Consider the following 26,508-nt stretch of genomic DNA (forward strand, 5'->3'; position numbering starts at 1 on the left):
AAATTTTCGTCACTCATTCTTTAGTTGTCCTATTTCTATAAAGATGATCTCTTAAAGATAACATTAATATGTATTTATAGATTATTTTTTTCACGAATTTTTAACTAAGATTGACCTAATCACAACTTACTTTTATTAAATATGATTAACTTGTTTATATTAACTAAACGATTAGTTGATTTTGATTGTCATTGATTGATTCTCCAAGTTAGGACAATTGGTCATGATAAATTAGTTGATTTTGATTGTGATTGATTCCTCCAAGTTAGGACAATTGGTTGCTAGTCAATATAGTACAATATTCTTAAGAAATCTATCTTTGCATTTTTACAAACATATTAACCTTTTAAACTTATAAATCATCTTCACGTTAACTATATTTAAAACTTACAAACAAATATCTAGCATGCGTATGTACGGATGTAAAACTAGTTAATAGTAAAAGAAACTAGTTTAGATACGAGATAAAGTATTGAGGGATAAATTTTTAAGGCATGTGAAAATATGCATTTTCAACTCTCACCACGACTCCTGCAAGTGGATGAATTAATTTGTATTTTGTATTAAGCCCCCATAACATCTTTCTGTGTGTGAATTTCGAATCTAAAATGTGTGCAGAACATCAATTTTTTTCCTTTGATCAAACATCATTCAAGCGTGTCAATATCTGTTCCTATTACAGAGCGTATTGTTCTCTGTTTTGTTTTTCTTTTCCACTCAATTTCTTTCTCTTATTTCCTATTTCTACTTTACATGACCTTTGCCAATTCCTCTTAGAAGCAGATGAGGATTATTCATCATCTTCCACTACTTCTCGAACTGTTTTCTTTATTCTATCATCCTATTTTTTGTTTTTGATAGAAAAAAATAAAAATAAAGAGAAAACTTCGAATAAGCAGTGGCATACGTATGACATAAATATACATGAAAACGTCTCCTCAACAAGAATAGAAAAACAACTCCTTTTGACAATAAAATTTCAAAAAGAAAAATAAACATGTTATATATTATATTATATATAATAAAATATAATTCTAAGAACTCTTTTCTGTGGAGTTTTTCTCAGATGCACCAGATAATTTACAGGCTGCTAGAAAATGACGACAACTTAGAGAGTAAAATAGCTAAGCGTGCAAAGCCATAAATAAGTTCTGTTTACGCGCATGCTCTGGAATAAGAAGATTGATGACATCAGGGGGTATGCCAGAAAGTTCTGCATAAATGATCAAGCAGAAAATTAACGAAAATAATATAACAGAATTTGCTTTGTAATTCCGAGATCCCAAAGCATAGGACTAAAACCCACACTATGCTAATTCAAAGAAACATCATTATTAGATTGAGGGAGCTAATTAAACTCACCCTGAGATTTAAAATTGAAAAGTGGAGGAAGTGGTCTACCATTAGGAAGACGGGTGTTCGGGTCCCTCAGTTCATCAAAAAAGGGATGAATGCAAGCCTCCAACTGCAGCATTACCATAACATCATAATAGTCAAACAATTTTACAAAAGAAAAAAAAGTAAATTATAAAAACATGGCGGACATTCAACTTACCGCAGTGCATCTCAAATTGGGAGAGTACTGAAAGAACCTACAGACAAGATCCACTGCTTCTGGGGGTAAACGTTTCTGAAAGACCTATTGAATCAGGATAATATCACTGTAAATCTCTCATTCACACCTGTTTTACTAATACTTTGCATATGCTCAAATTGAATAGCTTCACGCGTGCACACAAATATTAATCAATGTTATATATTAGAGGAACTGATATATAACATTGATTCAATCCCTCGCTAACCATTGAGAAACTGCGACCATGTTTGAAAAATGTAGCCCATTACAATTTTAACTTTTGACGACGTACTGTCCTATCTACCTACAACTATCAGTAGTACTGCACTAATCCAGTCTCATGCATATCCAGTGTGGCAGACAAACCAAACCCAGCAAAAGGCTGACTCCTTTATCTATATTCAACTCCTTTTAATGCCCAAAAACTTACAACCAAAACCATTTATATCAACCTGCAACAACTACAATTAAACTACAACTGGAAAGTGGGGAAAAAAACTAAATTAAAAGAAAATGTAGTTTCTACTGCTTGTGAGGGAAAAACACGAAATTCTGCTACATTATAATAATATCATATTAAAATACTTGCACAAAGAACCCCCACCCCAAAAAATGCACAACAGTATAATGATTTTTCATAATACTATTACTTTGAAAAATGGTGTTGGGATAGGGTCAGAATACAAGTATCAAAAAGATTCTACTTCTAGTTTATATGAAACACTCGGTACCCATTTTCCATGTGAAATATCGTACTTGTAGGAATAATCTATATTCAAGATACCGGATGGTAATGTAGAATTCATCACCCTCCCATACACTAATTTTAGCAACTCAACTACTCAACTATACCAATTGCTTAGAGTCCCCACAAGGAAAAGCATGCAAATACCATCAAATGGACCACATCGACACACGTATCATTTATGAAGTGCATAGTATCGGCATGGTACAGGTTCAACAATGATTAAAATGCAGCTGTTCTAGGCAATGAATTAGCAACAGGAAATTTAACCTAAATCCTGAATTACTACAGTCATGGGAAGTTACAGAATGCAAGAAAGAAGATGAGAGAAAGAACCTTGTGCCATGGATGAGGTTTTATCTGTGGAAACTTAAACTCAGTATAATTAGGGTTCATGCACTTTATCTCCTCCCTAGTTGGAGTTCCCAAAACCTGAAATAAAAACAATCAAATGTAATTGTTCATGACTCTATTGTGAGAATAGTGAGCGATAAAACTTTATACCAGAACAATGAAAGAACTTGAGAACTTTCAATTACAAAAATGCACAAGTAAAGGAAAATTTACTTTTTGTTTTGTATATTTCTCTCAAACCAAGACAAGAAGATCATGCGTAGCAGAACATTTGTACATTTAAGACTGCAATCGTTGCTCTAAAGAAAATAAATACATTCCTTTCCTTGAGCCAGGATGCAGAGAAAATGTAGAAATCCTCGGGACATATACCGTTTCTGGTGGACCAAACTGAATATATTGTGCATATAACATCTAAAAATATATTCACAATCTAGGATAGCAAAATCCAGATTAATTGAAAACCATAAGGTTCTTACCTTGATGATTTCAACTAGCTGATCAACTCCACTCTCCCCAGGAAACAATGGCTGCAAACCAACTTGAACTTCAGGGAAAACACAATGAAACAGATAAATGATGAAATGAGAAAAATGTAGCCCCAATTTTTCAAGAACTACATCACCTGTCCAAGGAGTAATTCAGCCATTACGCAACCAGTAGACCATATGTCTATGGCAGTTGTATATTCGGTGGCCCCAAATATAAGTTCTGGAGCACGGTAGTATCTTGAACAGATGTAAGAAACGTTTGGTTCTCCTTTTACCTGGATGTATTAGAAGAATATGGATGAAACTCGAGAACAAAAAATAGTAGCTTCCATCAACCAACAGTGCACTTAAATCAATATCTTACCAACACTTTTGCACTACCAAAATCACATAGTTTCAGCTGATGAGTATGGGGATTCACCTGACATGACATACATTTGAGTCAAACAAATAGTAGCAGATGGCATACAAGTATATTTGCTACATACTCTATCACCTTTCAGTTAGGTAAGTCATAGTCTTAAATGGTTATAAAAGCTTCACTTATCTTTCACATTATATAAGAATTTATTCCAAAAGATCTAGATATTAATTTTTTTTTTTAACAAAAAGTTCAAGTTTGACAATCCAAATAATCACTACTACATGATTCTAACCGAAAAACAATGAAACAAGACTTTCGCATAAAGATTTAACAGTGTTGGTAAAATAAAGCCATTGTTGCCGTGCAGCTTCAACCTCTCTAACTTAATAGCTCAAGCTTTTAGGAAGTTGGACCAGAACATGGTACTGAATCTCTTTGACTAAGTGATTAGGACATACTATTAGTAAAATCAAGCTATTATTGCTTTGCAGCTTGTGCCTCTCTAACTTAATAGCTCGAGCTTTAGGAGGTTGCACATAACATGGTACTGAATTTCTTTGACCATTTGGTTAGGACATGTTAAGACTGGGCTTCCACACGATTATAAAGTACGACCAGCATTCACAAAAACCATCAACTTCAATGCAAATTAAAGGAAATTCAGACATCATCAACTGATTAAAGCAGACTACATTTAACAATATAGAATCACCTTTATTCGCACAAGAAGAATGTGTGGGACCAAGCAGTCAGGCATGCATTTCAAGAATAATAAAATTAAAATTCAACAGAATAAGCCGAGTGATTATTTGCTTGAGAACATAACATACTAATTGAAAGAGGGATGCGTAAAAATGTGTGGAGAAGACATGTAGAAGCCCTAGTTGGGAGAGTATACTGGATAAAAGGCAATTCAATCGTTAATGTGTTAGACAAAGGGAGATTGAGAAAAGCTATAGTTGAAACCAGGATTTAGAGTTCAATATTTTGTTTTTGCATATGATTTATGATAGAACATAATGACATCATTTGGTTCATGTGTTCAACCATACCCTAAAGGGAAAAAGACTTGATTGTTGTTGATCACAAAATATTAATTGGAGTTCACTAGTGCTTCCTACTTCCTTTTCAGTGTAGATTTATATCAGATATAAGAATGTTAAAAATAAATAATAAATAATATCATAAGAAATGAGAGCAGTATAAGTTCCACACAGCAAATAAATCAATAACTCAGAATTATCTTACAAGTAGGTTCTGAGGTTTGATGTCACGGTGACATATACCAATGCAGTTATGTATATAAGCAAGGGCCCTGCAAATCTGCAGACAAAACCAGAGAAAAGAAGAAATAAATATATAAATGGGCAAGAAAAGAATAAGGATTTAGAATGTGCAAATGACACAATCCCTCACTTTCGTTCTGCAAGTCTGTTTCTCATGCACAAAAAGCAATATCCACTATTTTTTTTCCTTTTTTAACAATTCCTTTGAAAAAGAAATCCATAGGTGAAACTGGAACTCAAAATATTCATATCAGACATAGCTAAAGCTGGGGAACTTTAAAATGAAAATTTAAGAAAAACAACCAAAGCAGGATAACAAGGGGCGAGTTAGCACTTCATGGGCTATTAATATGATGAGACTATTAACACTTTAAGAACACATGTACGATGTTTATAATCGAAATGCCCTGAGGATTGCCTCATGCTATTATTATATGAATTTCCCGTTTTTCATTTCCAGATCTAACAGGAAGCAAGCAATCACATACCTGGTAGGTATAAAGCTTTACATATATCAAAGGCATTCGCTGGTTAATCCTGCTGTAGCTCCTTGCGATGCGATTCACGGTTTCAGGAACATATTCAAGGACAAGATTCAAGTAAACTTCTTCTTTGTCAGTTGTTGAGAAGAAACAATGCCGTAGGGCAACAATATTTGGATGATCCAGCATTTGCATAATCTGTAACTCTCTATTCTTGTAGCGCTTATCCTGGAGAACCTTCTTGATAGCTACAATCTCTCCCGTTTCTCTACATTTTGCCTGATAAAAGCATTAGTAAAATGAAAAATATCAGAATGTCATACGTCGACACCACAGGTTCACAAAAGATATCAAAACCATGATATGGCTCACCTGAAAAACAACACCAAAAGAGCCCGTTCCAACCACGTGTTCTGCAATATAACTGACATTCTGTCAACTCAAACAAAGAACTTGTGTCAGAAAGAACTCGCCAGATGTCAACAGTTCAACCATGATTCCAGAACCTCGAGAATTCGAGAATTCTCAAACACCAAATGACCCAAAATTGATTTTTTTTTACCTGCTTAGATTGACCATTTCGGCCACCGATACTGGTTCTTATCACGTGCCCGGTCTCAGCACCCACACCATCGATGATGTCAGGCTCACTATCCTGCAGAATATAAACCAGGGGCAATTGAAACCTACTGAAACAGAAACAACAAAAAGGGTAGGAAAAAAAATTAAAACTTCGGGAGAAGGTGTTTTCAAAACTTGTGTTTGTGTCCCGGGCACGTTTGATGCTTCTTGAATTAAAAAAAAAAATGAAAAAAAAAAAAGAAGAAAAAGGGTAACAGTGAACAGACCCTGTCTTCGTCGTGGTCTCTCAATCTCATCTCGAGCATCTCTCTGCCAAGCCAATCGACGGAACTGGAAGAACCCCTGAAGGCAGCGTTAACGGACCTGGAACTGCCGACCCCACCAGTTCCGAGGCTAGCGGAGGCCATTGATGAGGAAGAGTTGGATGAGATCTAATCGGAAAGGAAAAAGGGAAGAGAGATGGATGGAGAGAGGAGAGAGGAAAAAAGATAATGGTAAAGAAGATGTGAGAGTGACCTTGTTGAAGTGGAAGTGTCAGTTTGTGGTGAGAATGAAAGCAGTGGAATTGCATCTTACTCTCTCTCACTTTCAACCATTCTCATCTCTTCTTCTTCTTCACTTCCATTCTCTCTTCTTATTTATTCCATTCCACCTTTTCCCCTTTACATCTATACAATAATACCAATTATTCCTCCTTCTTCAACCTTTCCTACTATACCCACTTTACCATTTCAATTCTTCTTTTTTTCATTCTCACTATTCCAATACTTCATTTACTCACATAATTCATCTTAACTTACTTCACATTTATAATTAATGCTTTTTACCCTTCATCCTAATATCATTAATTTCATCAATCAACACCAGTTGATTTTACCTTTAATTACTTATTTCGTCTAGTCTAAAAATATTGAATTGATTCTCCAAATTTTTTTATTTTTAATCAATTTGTCTAAGGTGATACAATTTAGTCTTTTGTGGAAAATTAATACCATGTGTTCTTTTCATTAAATTTCTTAAAACAGATAAAAATTGTTTTATCAAAATTGAAATGGTTAATAAAAATAGTTTGTTTTTTAGTTTAATTAAAACAATTTTAGTATCAAATTTGTTAAGAATGTAAAAGAAATTATCTATCATATTACTTATATTACTTTTGCATTAAAAAATATAAGTTATGTTCAAAATAAAGAATAATAATAAATACAAATAAAATAAAAATAAAAAATAAAGATAATTTTGATTGTAGTGGATAATAGTTAAAATTCAATTAATATGACTTTAACAAAAAAATTATTATCATAATAAATAACAATTAGTAATGCTTTAACATTGTTTGAAGTGACAAATTATGATAGACTAAGTTATTATTAACAATAGAAAGTGGCCTATAATGGTAGACAATGATACACTATAGAGACTAGATTGTTATCGATAATGTTTATAGTGACGGATAGCGATAAATTTCAAGAACTACATTGGATCACATAGAAACAGATTGTCTCTCGTAACAAATAGTGAAAATGACGATGTACTGATGACAGAAAATAAAATGACAATGACAAACCGTAAAGGTAAAATATTTGGTTCTTAAAAAATAGTTTCTTTTATTCATAATTTATTATAAGAAATGTTATATAAATATATTATATTGAATGATTTGGTCATTAGATTAATATATCACATCCAATTCAAAATATGTTAAACAAAACTATATTAGACAAAATTTTAACCAACCATGATCGTTACATAAAATTCAAGATAGTGACTACATCACTTTCATATTTAAATCATTTGTCCTATAGTTTTATTAAAAAAAACTCTCAACACAAAAGTTCTAAAACCAATCTCAAATTATCAATTTTATCAACTAATCTCACTAAGATTCTATGATTGATGTCAAAATCATATGAAAAGTAATAAAAGAATAAATACACAGAGTAAATAGAAACTTACTTTATTTACAAAATCTATCATATAAAAATACTCTATGGCTCCCTAGCTTCTATAAAGTGCAATTAGATTTTGAAGGCCACGAAGATTTAAAACACAAGCTTAGAGAAAAACTTGAGAAATTTGATATTATGTATGGTAGATGTGAAACCTATTTAAATTGAGAAAAAATAATAAGTGAAAACAAGTTGAAAATTGAATCATTATATAGAGTAATTTGATTCTTACTTAATCTTTCAATCTATATGGCATAATAATCACACACTTATTCTGCTAAATCAAAATATCTGATATAAAAACAAACTTGTCTATAACTTTATTCTACAGAACAAAGTATGAAGCTTTTGTGGTCTATATTTAAAAGACCTATATTCTTAAAAAAAAAAAAAATACATGCAAAACATTTTAATCGCAGGCTCACTAAATAATTTATTCATTTAATTTTTTTATAAATGTCTATTTTTAGAATTTTCGCCATTTTAAAAGAGAAAATTTTCACCTTAAGCATTTTATATATAAAATATGTCCAATTATCCAATGTAACTTTTATTAATATTAGTATAGCAAAAGTATATTTCGGTGAATTTTATCAATTTAATCATTCAAATATAACTTGTGTGCTTTTACTATTTATGGTAAAAGATAAATTAAAATCATATTTTAATATATCCAAATTTTAATTTATATAAATTAGTTATTCAACAATTTTGATGTATTACTAATTTTTAATATAGGCGTGTTTTGAGAAGAAAAAAAATCTAATTATAAAAGGTATTAAAAAATATAGATGTATTACTATCGTTTGTTGTATTATCATTTAATAAACTATAAATTTTATTATTTACTTCAAAATTGTGTTTATATTTATTTTTATTAGTAAATAAAATATTTAATTATTAAGAGAGTTGTAAAATGAAAATAAGATAAAATACGGTATCAAAATATAACTTTTCTTTTAAAATAGGAAGAGTTACGAATAAATTTTTAACACTAATAACTATCATTTATCAATTTAAAGGATAAAATTATTTTAACAAAAGTAAACTTTTGTGTTTGTAAAAAAAAAGAAGTAAAACTTAATGTTAAGAGGGAGTAAAATAATTTTGCGAGTCAAAGTATCATTATTGAAAAAGTTTAATTTAATGTTATGTTAGTACATTATACTTTAAATCTGGACCGTAGAATGGGTATAAAAGTTGTAGTTAATAAAAGGAGAATAAGATGAGTGGTTAACATTTCTCTTGCATAAGATCTGTTTACACATTCATTTCACCTTTTTTTTTTCCTTTTATTAACGTTGATTGTATCAAAGTACCTAATCGGTGGTTCTGAGTGTGGGCCCTACCATTATCTGAGAGTTTTTTTTTTCAATAATAATAATAATAATAATAATAATAATAATAATTATTATTATTATTATTATGTTAAACCTTTTCTTTCTCTGCTCTTAAAATTAAAATAATAAGAGCAAAACTAAAATAAGGATAAATCGAAATAGACGTATTTTTTGAAACGCGGAAGAAAATGGGGATAACAAACTTTTATTTGAAATATTTAATGTGAATGTTGATTAATTGATTACATGAGAGGTGCATGCATCCATGCACGAATTCACTGCCTTCCATCATCAACGTAACAATTCTATTTGTATATGATTTAGGTAAATACGATTTTTATTATTTTTATTAATAATTTCTTACATTTTATCTCGTGTATTATACTATAGTATTTTATTAATTATATCTATTTTATTATAAAAATAAGTTATATAAAAATACAAATATAAATATAATAAAATATTTGTATATAATTGATGGTATTTCTTTATGAATCTTTACAAAGTCTTTGCAAATGCGTTGTTAGAAATAAAAAGTGAAAAAGAGCATACAGGGTCAAAGGAGTAGGTAGGTAGGGTGAAGTAAAATGCAGAGTTGAAAGAAATGATTTCGTGGTGTGGGAGCGTAGGGCACACTTTAGGCACAGTGTTCCCATTTGCCGGCGGCATGCTTCATGTGTATTTGGCTATATCTTCAAAAGGACTTTCAAAAAGTGATTTTCTTCATCATCATCATCCTCCACTTCGATCATCTCCCTACGTTCAAAACTGTAGGCCACTCAAAATGCCTACATACACTTATTAGTTAAGTGTTTAATTTGAAAGTTTTTTTTTCTGATATGATTTTAATATAAATCCAACATAATATTATATATAGATCTGGATCTTATATCTTGAAGACTAAAATTATCAAAGTATTGGTTTCCGAATCAGAATCCATGGTACATAGCTCAATAGACAATTCAGCAGCAATACAAACTTGTGCTGTTATATGCTCTTCTTGAGATGAATGAAGCTTTTAGAAAGATGTGAAAAGTTGGTGTGGTATGCAATCAGAGGGAAGCATTGGAAGTACGAAAGATGATGCAAGTATCCCTGTGTGTGAGGAAAGGGCGGGGAGTGGGGACATGCATGCATGTGCGCGCATGAATACCAAACGAAAGACTGAAAGATTAGTTAAATGAAAAAGAAATTCAATGATACAGATGAACACTCGCGCTGAAGTAGAAATATCCAACAAGGGTAAGAGTGCATGATAGGAATATACAAGAACCCAGAAAAGGTATCTTAAATTAAAACTCAAATACATGGTTTCATGTTACCGTCTAACTCTTTAACGTGGGAACAAACAACAGGCATGATGATCAGGTACTGGGCAATTATTTAGCACTACTTCAGATGCTCCTTTCTATTAAATGCAATACACCATCCATCTGCTTACAAATTGACAAAACAGAAACCGCAACCAAGAAACCCCTATAGTCAGTTATCATATTTTTTTCCACTCCAAACCCAAGCAGAGGGCAAATTAACAACTATATAGATCCAATCAGAAAAGTGCAAGCTTGAGTTTAACATCAGAGCCGGGCGATTACTCTCTAGATCACCCTTATCTTTCATTTTGGTTACAATGCCCTTTCTCCAATGTCAGTTGTCACCCACAACCCACTTTCAGGCAAGTTAATTTCAAATTCTACTCCTGGCTTCCTTACTTGAGTCAAGTAGGAAAATTTGAATTGATAGGCATTTAAATACAACAAATTTATTATCAGAAGGATTTATGTGAAAAATACCATCCGTTTAAATTAAAAAAGATTAATAATGTGCCAATTTTGCGAGGTCAAGAACATCAGAATTGTTGAACTAATCCGAGATAGAACTTCGTCCAAATTTGTACCATGTCTTTCAAGAACAAAATTCTTGGGGATGTCGGCGTCAGCTGAAAGATGAACAGCCGGGTAGGAGGCAACTTTAACAGCGTAACTTAGAGTATAATTTAACACTTGCGCTGAGGCAGCAATTCACATAATTGACAATATAATTAAGAACAGGTAATGTGACAGCTAAGTTATGCTGAGAAATGCAACACCATACTGTACAACGATATTTTAGACGTAAATCAATATCCACACACTTATAACTCCCTCAAGACCCTTATATGTCCTTAGTAACACACCATCAATGGTATTTAAGTGTCTGGGCTCTACAAGAAACTTAATTGTCAACAAAGACCGAAGACTTCCATGGAGTGTTGCTTCGAAGTAGTGAGCAAAGATGGTCCAAAAACTTCCAAGGATCATTTCATGCGCCCAATTGTATTTGGCGGACTTCTAATCGACAGGAACTAAGGACACAGGTACACATTACCTCGAATAGGGGTTTGTACTTATAGGAACTAAGGAAACAGATACACAATACCCTGGATTTATATTTACATTAAATCCACTCAGATTAATTGTGTATAAACCCAGACTATGGTCATCTCGGTCAACTTGCCAAGGTTGGCAAATCTATCCATATTTCTTCAAACAAACAACTCGTAACCGGGACACCAGGCCATTGTTCTCATCTCGATTTTACCAGGGGCCATCTTCAATGAAGTAATGTCTGAATATTTTTAGCCAAATCAAATGCACCATGGTACTCTCCTCTCTTGTATTGTAAAAGAATTTTTTTAACCACACACTCATTTACTTGTAAGAATCTGTCAACTAAAAAGAGACAGAATCCAGCAGCTACCAAATGGATGCTCCAAATCCGTATGTCAGCAAGCTTACCACTGCAAGGGAAAATCATCAACCTTGACACATGTAAATAAAAATAAAAACTAAAAAATCTTCAACTAACATCAACATTTGAACAAAACGAAAAAAAATTCTTCATCTAACATCAGCACTTGAAAACAAAACAAATATTACATGTTGGGTTAGGAAACAACATATTCCAATCATTACAATATTTACAACTTCCAGGGAGGGTCCCAAAGCGAAGGACCCACTACAAAAAAAAAAAAAAGAAATGAATATACCAAATCTTATGAAGCTACATCACAAAACCACATCAAAGAAAGTCAAGCCAAAAATATATACCCACCTATATTTATATGAAACGAACAAAAAACCACAATTTACAGATCAAACAAATTTCACAAAAAAGACATTAATGTGAGTAACTCAAATTATCATACCCCTGTTCCTGAAGACTCTTTGCTATGCGAAGGTACAGGGAAGATCATTGTGCACAGCCTTATGCCATGCATATATAAAGAGGCTTTTTTGAATTCAACCCTGACCAATTGGTGACCCAGACACAACTTAATCTTTGTGCCAAGGTTACTACTCTCAATGTAAATAACTACATATTGAAGAGAAAATTGTTTGTGAACATCACAGGAAAGCCATGATGAGTATCTCTACAATAATATCAACTCAAATAATATTCTATAATCCCACGTCAAGAGAAATTTCAAAAACTCAAAAAATATGAACTAGGTGACTCTTAAGGTTGGCTAATCAACAAGCATATGCTCTATGCAACAACAGTCTTGATAAAGGGAATTTGTCTCACCAATAAAAATACTCTAGGTACCAGAACTCGCTTTTTGAACCCAAACTTGTTTCTGCAATTTAGAAAAGAAATCTTAATCAACTACAGAACCAGAAAAGAGTATGATTTGTATCCCCGTGGAGAAATCAAATTTAGGTACCTCGTTGGAACCATAAGTAGTGGTACCAGATCTTCTAGGATGCTTCCCTTCACTTGAAACTGAATAGCTATCAACATCCTTTAACCCATGTGTTGGTCCACGGCGACCAAAATGCTTATTGAAGCCTTAATAGGAGCAATAAGTAAATTCTTAAATAAAAACCACCCTGAATGAAGCATAAAAATGTCTTAAGATTTTGTTTTTCAAAGCCAGAAACCAACCATTTTCTGATGAATGACTGGTACGGACACCTCCAAGAGATTTTACCTCCCCACTTCTTGCATTTGGCATGTCATGTTTTAAATCAGCATTTCTTCCTGATTCATATAAGTGAAAAATTCAACTTCTGAAGATGTAAGCAATTTGGCCACAAGTTATATTATGTTCATCATAGAACCCCTCAAATAAGTAGAGTCTGTGAAAGAAGGAAAAGAGTGGCATCGCACAGGTTAGAAATCAGAGGAACAGGAGTCTCTAGTGGGGGTGGGGGTATAACTAACTGCTGAGATGGAAGGCATGGGTACTGGGAGGTAAGAGTAGCTATGTGGGTGTAAACAGGTATCAAGGGAAGTGAACGGCTGGAATTAGTTGGAAAATTGGGAGAGACAAGGCCTCTAGAAGAGCGAAGAGATTTCACCCCTTCTGTTTCTTCATTTCTATATTTTCCATTGTTATTATGATATCTAGGTCCTGATATCTTACACCGGCCTGACCCCATTTCAGTTCGACCACAAGCAGTGTTCATTATCCATAAGCGTGTATTTGGGTTAAAGAGTAAATTTGAGAAAGTGGAAAAAGGAAATGAAGGAAAAAAGAGTGAAAAGTGTAGTTTGGATTGAGAGAAAATGAGTAGATTTTAGTGAAAAGTTTAGAATAGGTGTGGTTGATGTGACTAAAAAATTATTATTTTTTAATTTTAATAATATTATATTTATTACTTATTTTATTATAATAAATAAAAACTTAAATCAATGACGAGAAAGATAGTTGTTTTATTAATAGTTATTATTTATTATTTTAATATTAATTTAAAATTATTACTATAATTACTATAATAAGAATATTTTTAAAATTTATAATTATTAAATATTTCTTTTCAATTTATATTTTTTTCTTCAAGATTGATGACTTTCTGCGCAATTCTTGGCATGTTGCTAAGAAAACATTTTTCTTTAAACAGTATAGGTTTTATTTTTTCTATCAAATCCATATTAATTTTTGTCCCATTTCGAGGCTTCCTAACTTTCTCCGACTACATACAAACAGGGCGTAAGTCCATCACTATGTCAACCGAATCTATATCTAGCTGAAATGCTTTTCAATTTCCCCCCTTTTTACAAGATAAAGGATAATTAGCAATTTTCAAAAACAAAATCATAGCTTTAGAATAAAACATGTACCTTCAACAGGATCTACTTGTGAGGAAGCAGCAGATGAGACAGACTCATCAGCAACATTGGAACTTGTCCAAACACCACGATCTGGTCTATCTTTATGTCTAGTATGTCTCTCCTGCCTCTCGCTAGATGCATGTGAATCATGCAGACCAATCTTATTCTCTGATGTACCATTCATGCCCTTCAGAATTAGTTGCACATGTACGGGCCGAGGGGATTGTTTTTCTTTTTCTAGATTAGATGTTTGGATTTGATGCTCAGAGAGTGCCCTGGAAGATTGGCTTTGACGCAACTCCTTTTTTGAAAGTATGCTTCTTATAATCCTTCCACTACCTTCATGCCTCTGATTCTGCTTCAAAACTGTTGCACCAACAATTTCTTTGGCTGAAGATGTTACATTGTGATGCTGTGACATGCTATCTAAATCGGATACCTGCACAATAAAAACAAACAAAAGGAAATATACTCTTAGCAGAATAGTAGTTATAAACATGATCCACTAATGACACTGGCAATGAACTAAAATACAATCCACATCCAAATTATAGCGAACTATTGATTCATCATGCAACAATATGGCAGTATATTACATAAAACAAATCCTGGAAATCAACCACATTAGCAAGTAGTATCATTATTCGTATTAAATCAATTGCATAATTATACCTTCACTTCTTTCATAATGCTTCTCTAAAGCACACTGACCTTCACATTTATTATGAGGATCGTAATGTCATATTGAAAACCAATAGCATATTCTTAGATCTTGATCTGTCTGATTGTCCCTCCACTCACCAATAGGATGATTTAAGTATTAGTCTCAACAGAAAATTTGCATATCGATTAAGAATAGAATTAATCGAAAGTGCAACTCAACCTCATTAAAGCAAAACTTTCACAAAATCAGTTGATGGACAAGATGGCAGCACCAACAAGTCAACAACATTGAAAACACCAGAATAAATAAACAAAATGTTCATGAAAAAGGGACATAAGAGGAGAAAGATAAGAAAGTGACAAATTATCAATCTAATAAGGACAATTAACAACTATATAATCGGCTTAAGTCAGTGCTGTGCATTTGTACATGTCAACCATCAGAAATACAGCAACTTCTCACAACCAAGTAAATAGTAAACTAAACTAAGAGATTCTATATAAATCTTTAACACAACATCTGCAACATACATAGATTGCAAATAAAATTGAATTGTGAAAATATAAATCATAAGCTTACAGCAATAATTTCTCTTTCTTTCCCTTTAAGAAGCAGTACTTTTTTTTTTCCAGCATCATTATTTCCAGAAACTCCTGATGAAATGAACAAAAGTGTAAAGAAAATAAAGTAAACCAAAAGTGTATATTTAAATGTTTGCCTCCACGTCATAAAATAAAACCCAAAGAATAAAAATAAAAAAACACATGAAGTTTTGAACAAAACATCAACCCTACCATTCTCATCAAGGGTTTGTTTTCCATCTGAAGAGGCCACGTTTGAAGCTTTACTTGAAATATGCTGATCACCTTGGCTAGGAGCCAAAGTATAAATCGATCTGTCTTTCATAGTAGCATTTTTCCCTGGGTGCCTGGCAACATACTGACCATCATGAAAGCAAGAGTTAGGAATGTTAAAACACACGACTAAGAGCAAAATGTTCTATTCCACCTAAATAAGTATCAAATACTATGCTGTTTTGAAAAGTATATAATCATCATCATCATCATCATCATCATCATCATTATTATTATTATTATTATGTTGCACCTTTCCTTATCTGTTCTTAAAATTAAAATAATAGGAGCAAAACATAAAAGCAAGGATAAATTCAATATTATTATTGTTTTGAAGAAAAAAAAAATATTGTTTTGAAGAAGGGAGAATCAATGTTATGAAAAAGAAACTGATTATTACACTAGTACCATCTCCAATGGTGGTTCTTAGATGTGCTCTTAAGCCAAGAACTTGTCTTATTCTTTTCTTAAATTGGAGAAGGCTAAGTTGGATGCCAAGTAGAGAGACCTTGTTCTTCTACAAAAACTCATAAAAACTTGTTCTTAATTACATAATTAACCACATAAGATGAATCCAAAATCCAAGGTAGGTTCTTCTATTGGAGCAAAAAGTAGGTGAAGTTCTTAAATCTTATATGGCAGTGAGGCAGCCAGAAAAAGTGTATTAAGAACCCAAAACGAGTTCTATTATTAAAGATGCTCTAAGGGTACCAGTTCAAGGTTTAATGGTCCAATTGTAGTATAATATTTAATATTTAAATAATATTTTTTAAATTTTAGAGTATCTTTTAACAATGTTATACCAAAATACCGTGTCCAGAAAATATGCATCGGTATTGTTAGCATCATCATAATAATAATAACATAAAGACATGGTTTTATTAGCTGGCCTAAAATATTACGAGGGATTTTATATATCTGCATTTGGCTGGATTCTAATAGTCATCCATCCACAATTCCAATACATTTTCAAACAACAGTATTGACACTTATTAAAAAAACGACAGTAAGGAATGAAGTAAACAGTGTGGTTTCTATAATTGCTTCACAGTTATTAAGTAAAAGAAAACTGTTGGATATGCCGTTCTGTTTCAGTAGGCTGTCCCATGTACACATAACCCAAGTCTAAAACCTTCCATTCATTCTTCGATGGATATTTGTGGATTTAAGGTCATCTCTCTTATTTTACCCTTAATCTGTGTCGATGTATGAACATCTTACAAACATTGAAAGGTATTTACAAGATTAACAAGCTTGTGTAGTAAGGCATGCACTCAGCAGAAGTAAAGCCCACTTTGGTTTGATTATATTCCGCAACAGTACGGGGCCTAGGGAAGGATGTGGTAATGGAGTAAAAGTAAAGCACCACATCAAGTACTCTAATAACTGTAAATTACCGGTGTTCTAAAACAGGCAATGAACATCCTTCAAGTTAAGTATTGCTGAAATTGCCAACTCTGCTGAACCACTGGTTCAAGACAGGTCTTACTAGTTAAAGACCGCTTTATTTATAAAGTGGTTTTGAGGTTATTCCTAACAGGATACCAAGCCGGTTCCATTTTAATAACCATGATAATACTTAACTATATTTAACTTTCCTCTTCAAAAAGTGGACAATACCATAGTAGCAGAAACCCTCTTCTTTCCTGAACCTCGTCTTGATGTGCCAGAACTAGGACTCCCATTTGATGAAGTGCCTCTTCTACTCACTTTGCCATTGGATAACGACCTCTGCACACACATCATGCACATTAGATAAGCAAGATACCAGTAAAGTGCTAATAGATAAAACAGGATAAGGATATTTACAAAGGACTTGCTCTCGTCATCACGCATGCGTGAGTTGACAAATACATGTTCCCAAAAAATCTAATATAATGACAAGGGACAATCAAATAAGCTTTGATATTTCAAAAGTTGTTCACAAACAAAAAAAAGTACCCGAGGTCCCTTGGCAGCTCTTTTCTGGCGCACAAAATCCATCAGTGGTGTACTTATAGGAATATCTTTTGCAGCACCTGGTAAAGCATGTAAACCCAGTAAGTAAAAAATGAGGGAAAATAGTATTTTGTGCCCATTATTTGTATGCATGGTTTTAAGTCCTAAAACTTTCAAACTTAAAATTTACTGTGAATCCGTGTATGCATGGTTTTAAGTCTCAACTTTCAAACATGAAATTTACTTTGTATCCATTTTGTGTATATTTAGGTCTCAAAACTTTCAAACTTAAAATTTACAGGGCATCTTCTGCATTAGTTGACTAACCAGATCGTTCTGCTTCTCTCTTCTCCAATTGTATCTCAGCGCTGGGAAGATTCTCAACAGGCTTGGAAAGTAGTTCAAGAAACTCCAGATACTCAGAATCTAGATGTTCATCATGGAAAAGCTTGTATTTATCAAAAGGAAAAGGCTATAATCTATTGAGATGCATATAAATCCTATTGAGATACTCCAGATACGTTCATATAATTCCTATTGAGATAAACATATGCACTACAAGTTACTTAAACCATTATCCAAGTGGTACCTCTATATATGGTCCCATCACGACCATCCTTTTTAGACCACTGTCTTGGAACGCGTTGGGAAGGAGCATATTCAACAATAACTTTGAACTGAGATCCTAGGAAGCAACAAAGGTGAAACAGAGAACCACATTCAGTATCTATTATCCAATTCTCATTGTTTCATGCAGAAAATATGTAAAATGCATGAAATATACTTGTGAAATACAGTCTTGATATTCCAAAGAGTAAAAACATATATTTCTTGCCAAGAAAAACCTAAATGGAAACAAGTCTATTTCCTGATGTATTGAATACTGAACTACAGGGCAACAAAAACCAAACCGTGGCATTGGCCAAATTCGAACATTGATTGCAAGAACGACAAAGATAACAGCTTCAGCAAGATCTTAAGCATGCCTAGTAAACCACTTCATATGATTTCATTGATTACCCTTTTCATTCACAAAGACGTGTCCATTGAAGAACTCTGCAAACAGTATAACGTCATCTGGCCTCTTGAAGTCGATGTAGGCTCTAGAATATGATATATGTTTCTGGCTGAAAAAATCATTCAAAAAAATCATAACATAAAATCAAAAAGGTTTTTCTTGACATATTATTGAACAGAGTATCTAAATTGTAAACATTGACGTCCAAATCGCATTACAGATGTTCCGTTATAATCATAATAATAACTACCAGTTAAATGATATTCCCATTAGAAAAGACAAAGTTAATACATAGTTTATGCTATTATAACAATTATATAGAATCCGGTAGGAAAGACCATACGTAGCCTAGCCTAGCCTATCCAACCTAGGCACGGTCAATTGACTACTGTAATAAAAAAGCAGCATGCAATGAAATATATATGAAGAAAAAACGAAGCCGAATGCGAATGGAGGGCTGTAAATTAATGTCACCTGATTTTGCCAGGAAGGAAAGAGAACCAGTTGTAGCGGTCAGCGAAGGCGGCATCAATTTGGGCCAAAAGTGCGGCCTCGGAAAGAGAGGGCGGCAAGTGACGCAGCACCGCCTTCGTCCGATCCAACGCACCCTTCATGCCAAAACCCTATCCTCACCGCACACTCTTACAGTTACAGTTACCACTTGTCTATCAAATACTCAATCAATCAACCAATCAACGAGTGCGCAACCGACAGTCTCGATAGGATTACATCTTCTCCACTGTTTTAGATTGAGAGGATCAACTCAGCGAAAACGTATGCCCTAATTCCAAAGAAAACCCCCAAATTGCCATACACTCAAAGAAAACAAGACAGAGAAGAAGGGTTTGCGTGCGTTTGGAAGGGTGTCAAATTAATTTAAAAGCACGTATGGTTGTGTTTTGCGTTTTGTGTTGTGCGTTTTGCGTTTTGTATTGTAAGTTTTTCTACTTCTGACTTGGGAATAATGCCTCCTGCATTTTCGAATAATATCATTTTAATATTAATTTAAAACATAAATGTTTTTCATGAAATTATTTCAGTTGCTACAATAATATTAAATTAAAACATTAATGTTTTTCATAAAATTATTTCAGTTGCTACGATCTAATTATATGCTATTACGTTTTTATTGGATAATAAATTATTTATAATTATAATATTCTCTAATATAAACTTTAAACTATATTTTTTTACTCGTACTCAAGATTTCCACGATGCTTTATTCCAGAAGAAGATAGCGTCTTTATAAAGACATTTTTACGTCGACAAAAGAAATATATATGGTTAATATGTGATCAGTGTTTTATTAATTGTATAAACTCGTAATTTAATGTTATTTTAGATCAATATATTTAGAGTATATGTATAATCGTAAATCAAATCACGACACATGGTAAGGTATATCGTCGTGTTTTTTAAAATATTAAAATAAATTCATTAGCCATAAAATTAATTTATTAACAAAAATCATATTGTATATATAGTTTTAGATTGAATATTTGAATTAAGGGTCTCATGACTTGTTATATTAAGATTTACGATAATGATATTTAGATAATATTTTTTTACAACATTTGAACATTGATTACGTGTTAATCTGTGATTGGTCGTAAACTCCATAATAATGTTTATGATTATTATTATTGATTATGGAGTAATTTACGACCAATCACATATTGTCACATAATCAATGTTCAGATGTTATTAAAAAATGTTGTCTAGATATCATTATCCTAATATTTAATTGTGTGTATTTATTTGATTTGATTGGTAGTTGTTAGGAGGAAATTGTGTTTTAATTATAAGTCTTTTTAATTATGAGATGATTATGCTTTTTAACGTCACGATATAATTATTTAAAAAATCATGTTTTAAAATTAATAATATCACATAAAAATTTAATTATTTCAATAATAAAAATTTAAAATATAAATAATATATATAGATAAGTTTTATTATTTTAAAGTCACGTTATTTTTTAAACATTTTTCTAATATTATTTTTTAATTTTTTAATTATATATTTTTTTTAGTATTAAAAGTTTTACGATGAACTTTTTAATTATGTCTATTTTTTAGTTTGATTTTTTTATGTATTTGGACTGTCTTGATTCAAATGTAATGTTTGAGTATTGTATAAGAGTTTTTATTAATTAGTGATTTTAATTGTGTATCTTAATTGTGTTTGTGTTGTTCATATGGGTAGATAAAACTTCCTCGACATCTAATGGTATTATAAGGATTCTTGAGTTGTTTGGTTTGTTTTTCATTTAAGAAAAACTAATTGTATTGTTTTTTAATTGCAAATGTCTTGAAATTTCTAATTTTCATTATTGAGTTGAATGATGAAATTTTATATGCTGAATTTTTTGTTTTTGATGTTTGTCATGTCATTTGTTTTAGTTGAGTTTGTGTTCATTGAAAACTTAAGATATGATCAATTGAGCTAATTGGTATTGCCATAACATTAAAAGTTATTTTTCATCAAAGTATTAAGAATGAAATATCAATTTGACCATTTAAATAGGTTTCATTTTTCCAAAATAATAGAAATTCATTTATTGATATCCATTGCAAAATTTGGCACTAGTCTGTCGTGCAACTATGGAGCATTTTAGCTCCATTATTTTGTAGTGTTAAATGCATAAATTTTGCGAATGTTTTGGCATTGAGTGATATAAATACGTCATTCATCATTAATTGCAAATCTTAAGCATTTTTGCTTAAGGACGTTGGGTGCCATAAAGTGTCGTTGAACACACATTTTTACAATAATAATGATGTTCAATTTTGTCATTGAGAGTACCTTTCGCGGAAGGTTTATTGTAGGGCATCACACTGCATGTTAGAATATTCTTCTACTTTGGCTTGTTTGAGATATATTCACTATGGACTTTATGCACGTTTAAGAGTATTGTGGTGTTTTACTGAATGATGGAACTGTTGTGAATATGTGTGATAAATGTTGTATTTGGTTTTCAGAGTGAAATACTAGTATTTGTAATGAAATTACAAGAAAAGAGTATTGGTGAATGTGTTTCATCATGGTTTGTATAGCTATCTAAATTGTTCCAACAATTCATACATGTGTAAAGAAGAATGGTTGAGTAATGAGAATCACAAAAGGTTTTGTGATTATAAGGATGACTTAAAAGTTCTAATGACCGTGATAAATATTAATATTATATTTGTTAGTTCGATAGAACAGTTCGGTAGAGTGGTATTTTGTCATAGGTACATGATCTTACTTGTCTAATTCAAGACACATATCCAGATAAATTGAGTCTAATGAGAGTCTTTAAATGTTATATGTTTGTTTCCGTGAATGAATGATGTGTGATGATGAATCTTTGTCTATTTCATGACTATTATTTATGTACATTACTCATGTCTTTGATATTTATGTACACCCTTTATTTGCAATGATTGTTTTAATAGTGTGAGCACGCGAATATGTAACAATTGATCTAGTCTAATACGTGAATGATGCAACAACTTATATTAGATTGATGATCAAATTTAGCTTTTGAAAAACTCATTATTATGTATAATTATATCATTACATTAGAAATGAATATAATATAATAATGATATGTTAATCTACTTAATAATTATTATATTTATAATATTTTATTTAATAAATTTAGATTATTAAATAAAATGTTAAACACAACAAAATTGTTTGTTAATATCGAGTATCTTTTATTATTCAACATACTTTTAACGAAAATAGTTCATGTACAAAATCATATATTTCTTAATTTTTGTATACACACATTAACAACATTGTCATTTTATAAAGAAATGATCACTTACTAGATTAATAAAATAATTAAATAAGAAAACTTAATTAGAAAAACATAACAAACTTAAATACTCAATAAATAAGAAAGAAAATAATAAAATATCATTTTCTTAAACCAAAAGTCAAATATTTAATATTTAATTAATGAATATTTAGTTATTAATACAATACTCAATGCCATCAGTGTAATATTAAATAAAAACAATTTTCTTTACAGAGTATTAAAATATTACATTTATTGAATATAACGTAGTCATTAAAATTAATAATTAAATATACATTTATTAAATGCTTGACCTACATGCATAACAGCACATACCCGAAAAGTAATTATTTCAAGTATTAATTATAAACTGTTATCAGTGATTTTATATTTAAGAAAAATTATATATTTATTAAATTAGTAATTAGAATATAAAATGCGTATAATTATTTAAAAATGAATATATGCATATTCAGACGTACATGTCAAAAGGATACCCAAAAAAATATTTATTAGTTTTAGTATTTACATATAATATATATAAAACATATAAAAAGTTAGTTTAAAGAAATACTTTAAAATAGAAAAATAAAATTGATGTTAGGACAAATAATAAAATATATATAGTGTTTGGTTCCGTTCCGTTCCGTCTCATATTTGCTTCTTCTCCGTCTCTCTCTGGCTTTGGAGGTTTGATATAGGGATTTGGTGTGTGGCTGTGGGGTTTGCGAGACACTCACTCGGTCACTCGCTCACTCGCTCACTCGGTCACTCACTCTGTTTTTCGTTCATTGGGTGAGTCTCTGTTTGTTGTGTTAATCTGTGTGTGTGTTTGCAGAGTGGATTAACTAGGTTTGGTTTGGTTCGGTTGCAGAGAGTGAGTGATGGGAGAGAGGATCCATGGCGGCGGGAATGGGAATGGATGCTATTTCCATTTTCCTCCTCCGCCGTCCCCTGTTCGTTCCTCTTCCTCCTCTATCCCTCCAGATCGCGAAAGGTACTTCCTTTTCCATTCTTCACTTCTTCCTACACCCAACTCAACCGAACTCAACTCCCTCCTCCTAATCTAATCATTCCCAGATATTTCGCCGAACTACTCGCTGAGAGGCAAAAACTCGTGCCTTTTGTACAAATTCTTCCCCAATGTACCAAGCTCTTGACTCAAGGTATGCGCCATTCCTATTCCCATTCCAATACATCATTCCCACTCCTTTTGAGTTTTCATCAACTCCTTCTCTTTCTAATACTGTATTAATGCATACATACGTTTTCTTTGATTTATGTATACGTTTACTCCTACTCCCTCATTCCTACTGTGTTGTTTTGCCTAACAGAAATCAGACGCATGTCGGGCTTTTCTCAAAGTTTTATCGATCATGAAAGACTCGAGCCAGATAGTCCATTCAGGCCTCTGGGTCAACATCCAAATACTAGACCAATGGAGTTGGAGGGATGGCCTGCTTTGCCAATAGAGGTCACTCAAACCTCTATCTGTTATATATATATACATATATATTTCAACCACGATGGTTTGCATTGTGTCTATCGTCCATATAGTGACTCATTTTGTGTCTAATGTGTCTTATGACGACTTTTTTGGGACTTGTTGACCTTGTATTTTCTAATTGTGTCATTGCATTTTAAAGGGTTGTTTTACACACAGAGGCAGGTATACGAAATATTATCTTTCCTGCATTGGAATGCACTAATTTTGACTTGATTTTTGAGAATATTTCATTTCCGAAACTGGCCAGTTTAATGGAAGTTTGGGGCATCACATATACTCTAGATTTAACCCGTCTTGGAGGCAAATGTTGTTATATACATTAACATGTTTTGGACCAGTCCGTATGCTTGCCCATCAGCTCTTCAACCCTATCAGGGTGAATTATTGATTGCTTTTTATCGCCAGATTCTGGCTTACTGGATTTTAAAATGATGGATGCTTTTAGCATTTACATTTTGAAAAATGAAAATGCTCATAGGTGGGCAATTTATGTAAAGATCTCTTTTGAACTGAGAAAACTTGGTGGAAAGGAGTTTGGGTTTTTATAACAGCTTCTGGTTATAAAGAGAGATCTAAATACCAAATTCTTCTTGCAGGACAAAGCAAATCTCCAAAGGATGTCATCCTTTCAAGCGCCACCAATGGGTTGGCCTGGGACACAAGGAGTTCCATCTACTCCTATTGTGAAGAGAGTTATCAGGCTTGATGTTCCTGTAGACAAATATCCAAATGTAAGTCAAAACCTCGTTATCTCACTCCAGTTTATATCAGTTTTGTTTTTCAAATGTAACAGCTTTTAGACTCAAATCTCAGCAGTATAATTTTGTTGGCCGAATTCTGGGACCTCGAGGAAACTCATTGAAAAGAGTGGAAGCCATGACTGAATGCAGGGTTTACATCAGAGGCTGTGGCTCAGTAAAGGATTCTATTAAGGTAAAGTTGGTATGTGTAAGTGAACTTTCTATTTTCCCCACTGATATGCATAAACTGATGCGGTGAACATTAAACATACTTTTCGCAACATTTCGCGAGACTCAACTGGCTCTTATCCATCTCTAGTGTAGCTAGATTCGCCTTGGTACTTTGTAATTAACTCTCTTTCCCGAACTTATACAATCTGTAAAAATATTTTTTGGATTTCTCATTACTCATACTATAGTAAGTATGATCATCGCATTTGTATGATGTTTTTCTATTTCCCTATATTTCCTTTGTAGGAAGAAAAGCTTAAAGATAAACCCGGATATGAGCACCTTAAAGAGCCATTGCATGTGTTGGTGGAGGCAGAGTTTCCAGAGGATATAATTAATTCTCGCCTGGATCATGCAGTGGCAATACTAGAAAATCTTTTGAAGCCTGTGGTATAGGTTATATTATTGTAGTTATTGCACTAATTGTGCCTTCTTTTTCTTCGTATCCTGCTAATATTTTTTAACCCGCCAGGATGAATCCCTTGATCACTATAAGAAGCAACAGTTGAGGGAATTGGCTATGCTTAATGGTACTTTGAGAGAGGAAAGTCCAAGCATGAGCCCAAGCATGAGCCCAAGCATGTCACCTTTCAATAGTACTGGAATGAAACGAGCCAAGACAGGAAGATGACCCACCCGGAAATTTAACGGTGGATCATACATTTTTCTAAAGTCAAGTTATTAGCATCTGATTTCTTAGACTTTGTGATGGTCTTTTCACTGATAACTCACCAGAAACATCCTTGTGCTGAGTCTCCTCAAGAAGCTTGCTGGGACTGGGATGATAGCTGGTTTACGCCAGATTTAATTTGACGTCCATTCTTTGGCGTATTAACCGCAGCAACTTTTGAATGTCGTTTTGCTTAGTTATAGTATTAACTAATTTGCATCTGCTACTTGGTAGCGTACACTTAGTTCAATACCTTTTAATTTTTTTAGTTATTTTGCATTTATCAAATTATTAAATTACATACATGCATATAAGAGTGTTTGCAAGCATCTCTCTATATATGCATGGTATTGACTGAAACTAAATAAACAAATGGAGTGTTTTTCATTACTGTGACATGATATTTGTCATTACTGTTCAAGTATGGTCTATTAAGTTATTATTGAGTTTGCTAAGGGAATTTTGTATAGTTTTATGAACTGAAATGTGAACTATGCAGTCATGGTATTGAAGTGGTTCGACCGTGCAATTATTATTCTCAGCTTGTGCTTAGTGAAGCTGCATCTGTTGTTAAGATTTTGATTTTATGAAGCTACGTTGCATTTGTCAATTGAACTATTGTTATAACTGTAATAGTTTGTAATTTATTATGCGTGTTGAGCATAAAACATATCATTTTGGAGGATTGAAGTTCTTTCGTCCTTTTTAATTAACTAATTTGCAGGTGCATTTAAGTAGTCACTTCAAGAAGAATAAAGTACTACTACTACTACTACGAATGACAGTTGCTATATGTACTTCGAGAACGATACTGTAATTTGATTGTAATTTGA

At 32.4% G+C, this 26,508-nt stretch overlaps 3 protein-coding genes across 9 annotated transcripts; 1 reads left to right on the forward strand and 2 right to left on the reverse strand.

Moving 5' to 3' along the window:
• Window positions 1–948: 948 nt before the first annotated feature.
• On the reverse strand, window positions 949–6,521 carry LOC106775854 (shaggy-related protein kinase kappa). Of its 2 annotated transcripts, none has more exons than XM_014663078.2 (12): window positions 6,147–6,521; window positions 5,861–5,953; window positions 5,671–5,730; window positions 5,305–5,577; window positions 4,779–4,853; window positions 3,531–3,587; window positions 3,301–3,441; window positions 3,155–3,205; window positions 2,658–2,753; window positions 1,556–1,639; window positions 1,402–1,465; window positions 949–1,213 (listed from the first exon to the last, which is right to left on the reverse strand). In XM_014663078.2, exons 1-12 carry the CDS (start codon window positions 6,285–6,287, stop codon window positions 1,125–1,127), a joined length of 1,224 nt encoding a protein of 407 aa, XP_014518564.1. In that variant the 5' UTR covers window positions 6,288–6,521; the 3' UTR covers window positions 949–1,124. The 2 variants fall into 2 exon arrangements, with proteins under 2 accessions (XP_014518564.1, XP_014518563.1); XM_014663077.2 differs by having other exon boundaries at window positions 1,363–1,465; window positions 6,147–6,519.
• Window positions 6,522–11,164: 4,643 nt separating this feature from the next.
• LOC106775816 (regulator of nonsense transcripts UPF3) lies at window positions 11,165–19,639 on the reverse strand. Of its 3 annotated transcripts, XM_014663018.2 has the most exons (13): window positions 19,215–19,637; window positions 18,743–18,849; window positions 18,312–18,407; window positions 18,050–18,148; window positions 17,726–17,802; window positions 17,405–17,515; window positions 15,725–15,869; window positions 15,510–15,583; window positions 14,276–14,705; window positions 13,097–13,192; window positions 12,876–13,000; window positions 12,737–12,788; window positions 11,165–11,948 (listed from the first exon to the last, which is right to left on the reverse strand). In XM_014663018.2, exons 1-12 carry the CDS (start codon window positions 19,352–19,354, stop codon window positions 12,750–12,752), a joined length of 1,539 nt encoding a protein of 512 aa, XP_014518504.1. In that variant the 5' UTR covers window positions 19,355–19,637; the 3' UTR covers window positions 11,165–11,948; window positions 12,737–12,749. The 3 variants fall into 3 exon arrangements, with proteins under 3 accessions (XP_014518504.1, XP_022642777.1, XP_022642776.1); XM_022787055.1 differs by lacking the exons at window positions 11,165–11,948; window positions 12,737–12,788 and having other exon boundaries at window positions 12,876–13,041; window positions 13,143–13,192; window positions 19,215–19,639; XM_022787056.1 differs by lacking the exons at window positions 12,737–12,788; window positions 12,876–13,000; window positions 13,097–13,192 and having other exon boundaries at window positions 19,215–19,639.
• A 3,538-nt stretch (window positions 19,640–23,177) lies between these two features.
• Window positions 23,178–26,285, forward strand: LOC106775042 (KH domain-containing protein At1g09660/At1g09670). 4 transcript variants are annotated; one of them, XM_014662070.2, is made up of 8 exons: window positions 23,178–23,322; window positions 23,402–23,524; window positions 23,608–23,693; window positions 23,862–24,001; window positions 24,631–24,765; window positions 24,848–24,976; window positions 25,252–25,395; window positions 25,478–26,285. In XM_014662070.2, exons 2-8 carry the CDS (start codon window positions 23,412–23,414, stop codon window positions 25,634–25,636), a joined length of 906 nt encoding a protein of 301 aa, XP_014517556.1. In that variant the 5' UTR covers window positions 23,178–23,322; window positions 23,402–23,411; the 3' UTR covers window positions 25,637–26,285. The 4 variants fall into 4 exon arrangements, with proteins under 4 accessions (XP_014517556.1, XP_014517558.1, XP_014517557.1 ...); XM_014662072.2 differs by having other exon boundaries at window positions 24,848–24,967; XM_014662071.2 differs by having other exon boundaries at window positions 24,851–24,976.
• The last annotated feature ends 223 nt before the right edge of the window (window positions 26,286–26,508 follow it).

This window comes from Vigna radiata, chromosome 10, assembly GCF_000741045.1.
Source record: "Vigna radiata var. radiata cultivar VC1973A chromosome 10, Vradiata_ver6, whole genome shotgun sequence".
In the NCBI taxonomy this organism is placed as follows: Eukaryota; Viridiplantae; Streptophyta; class Magnoliopsida; order Fabales; family Fabaceae; genus Vigna; species Vigna radiata.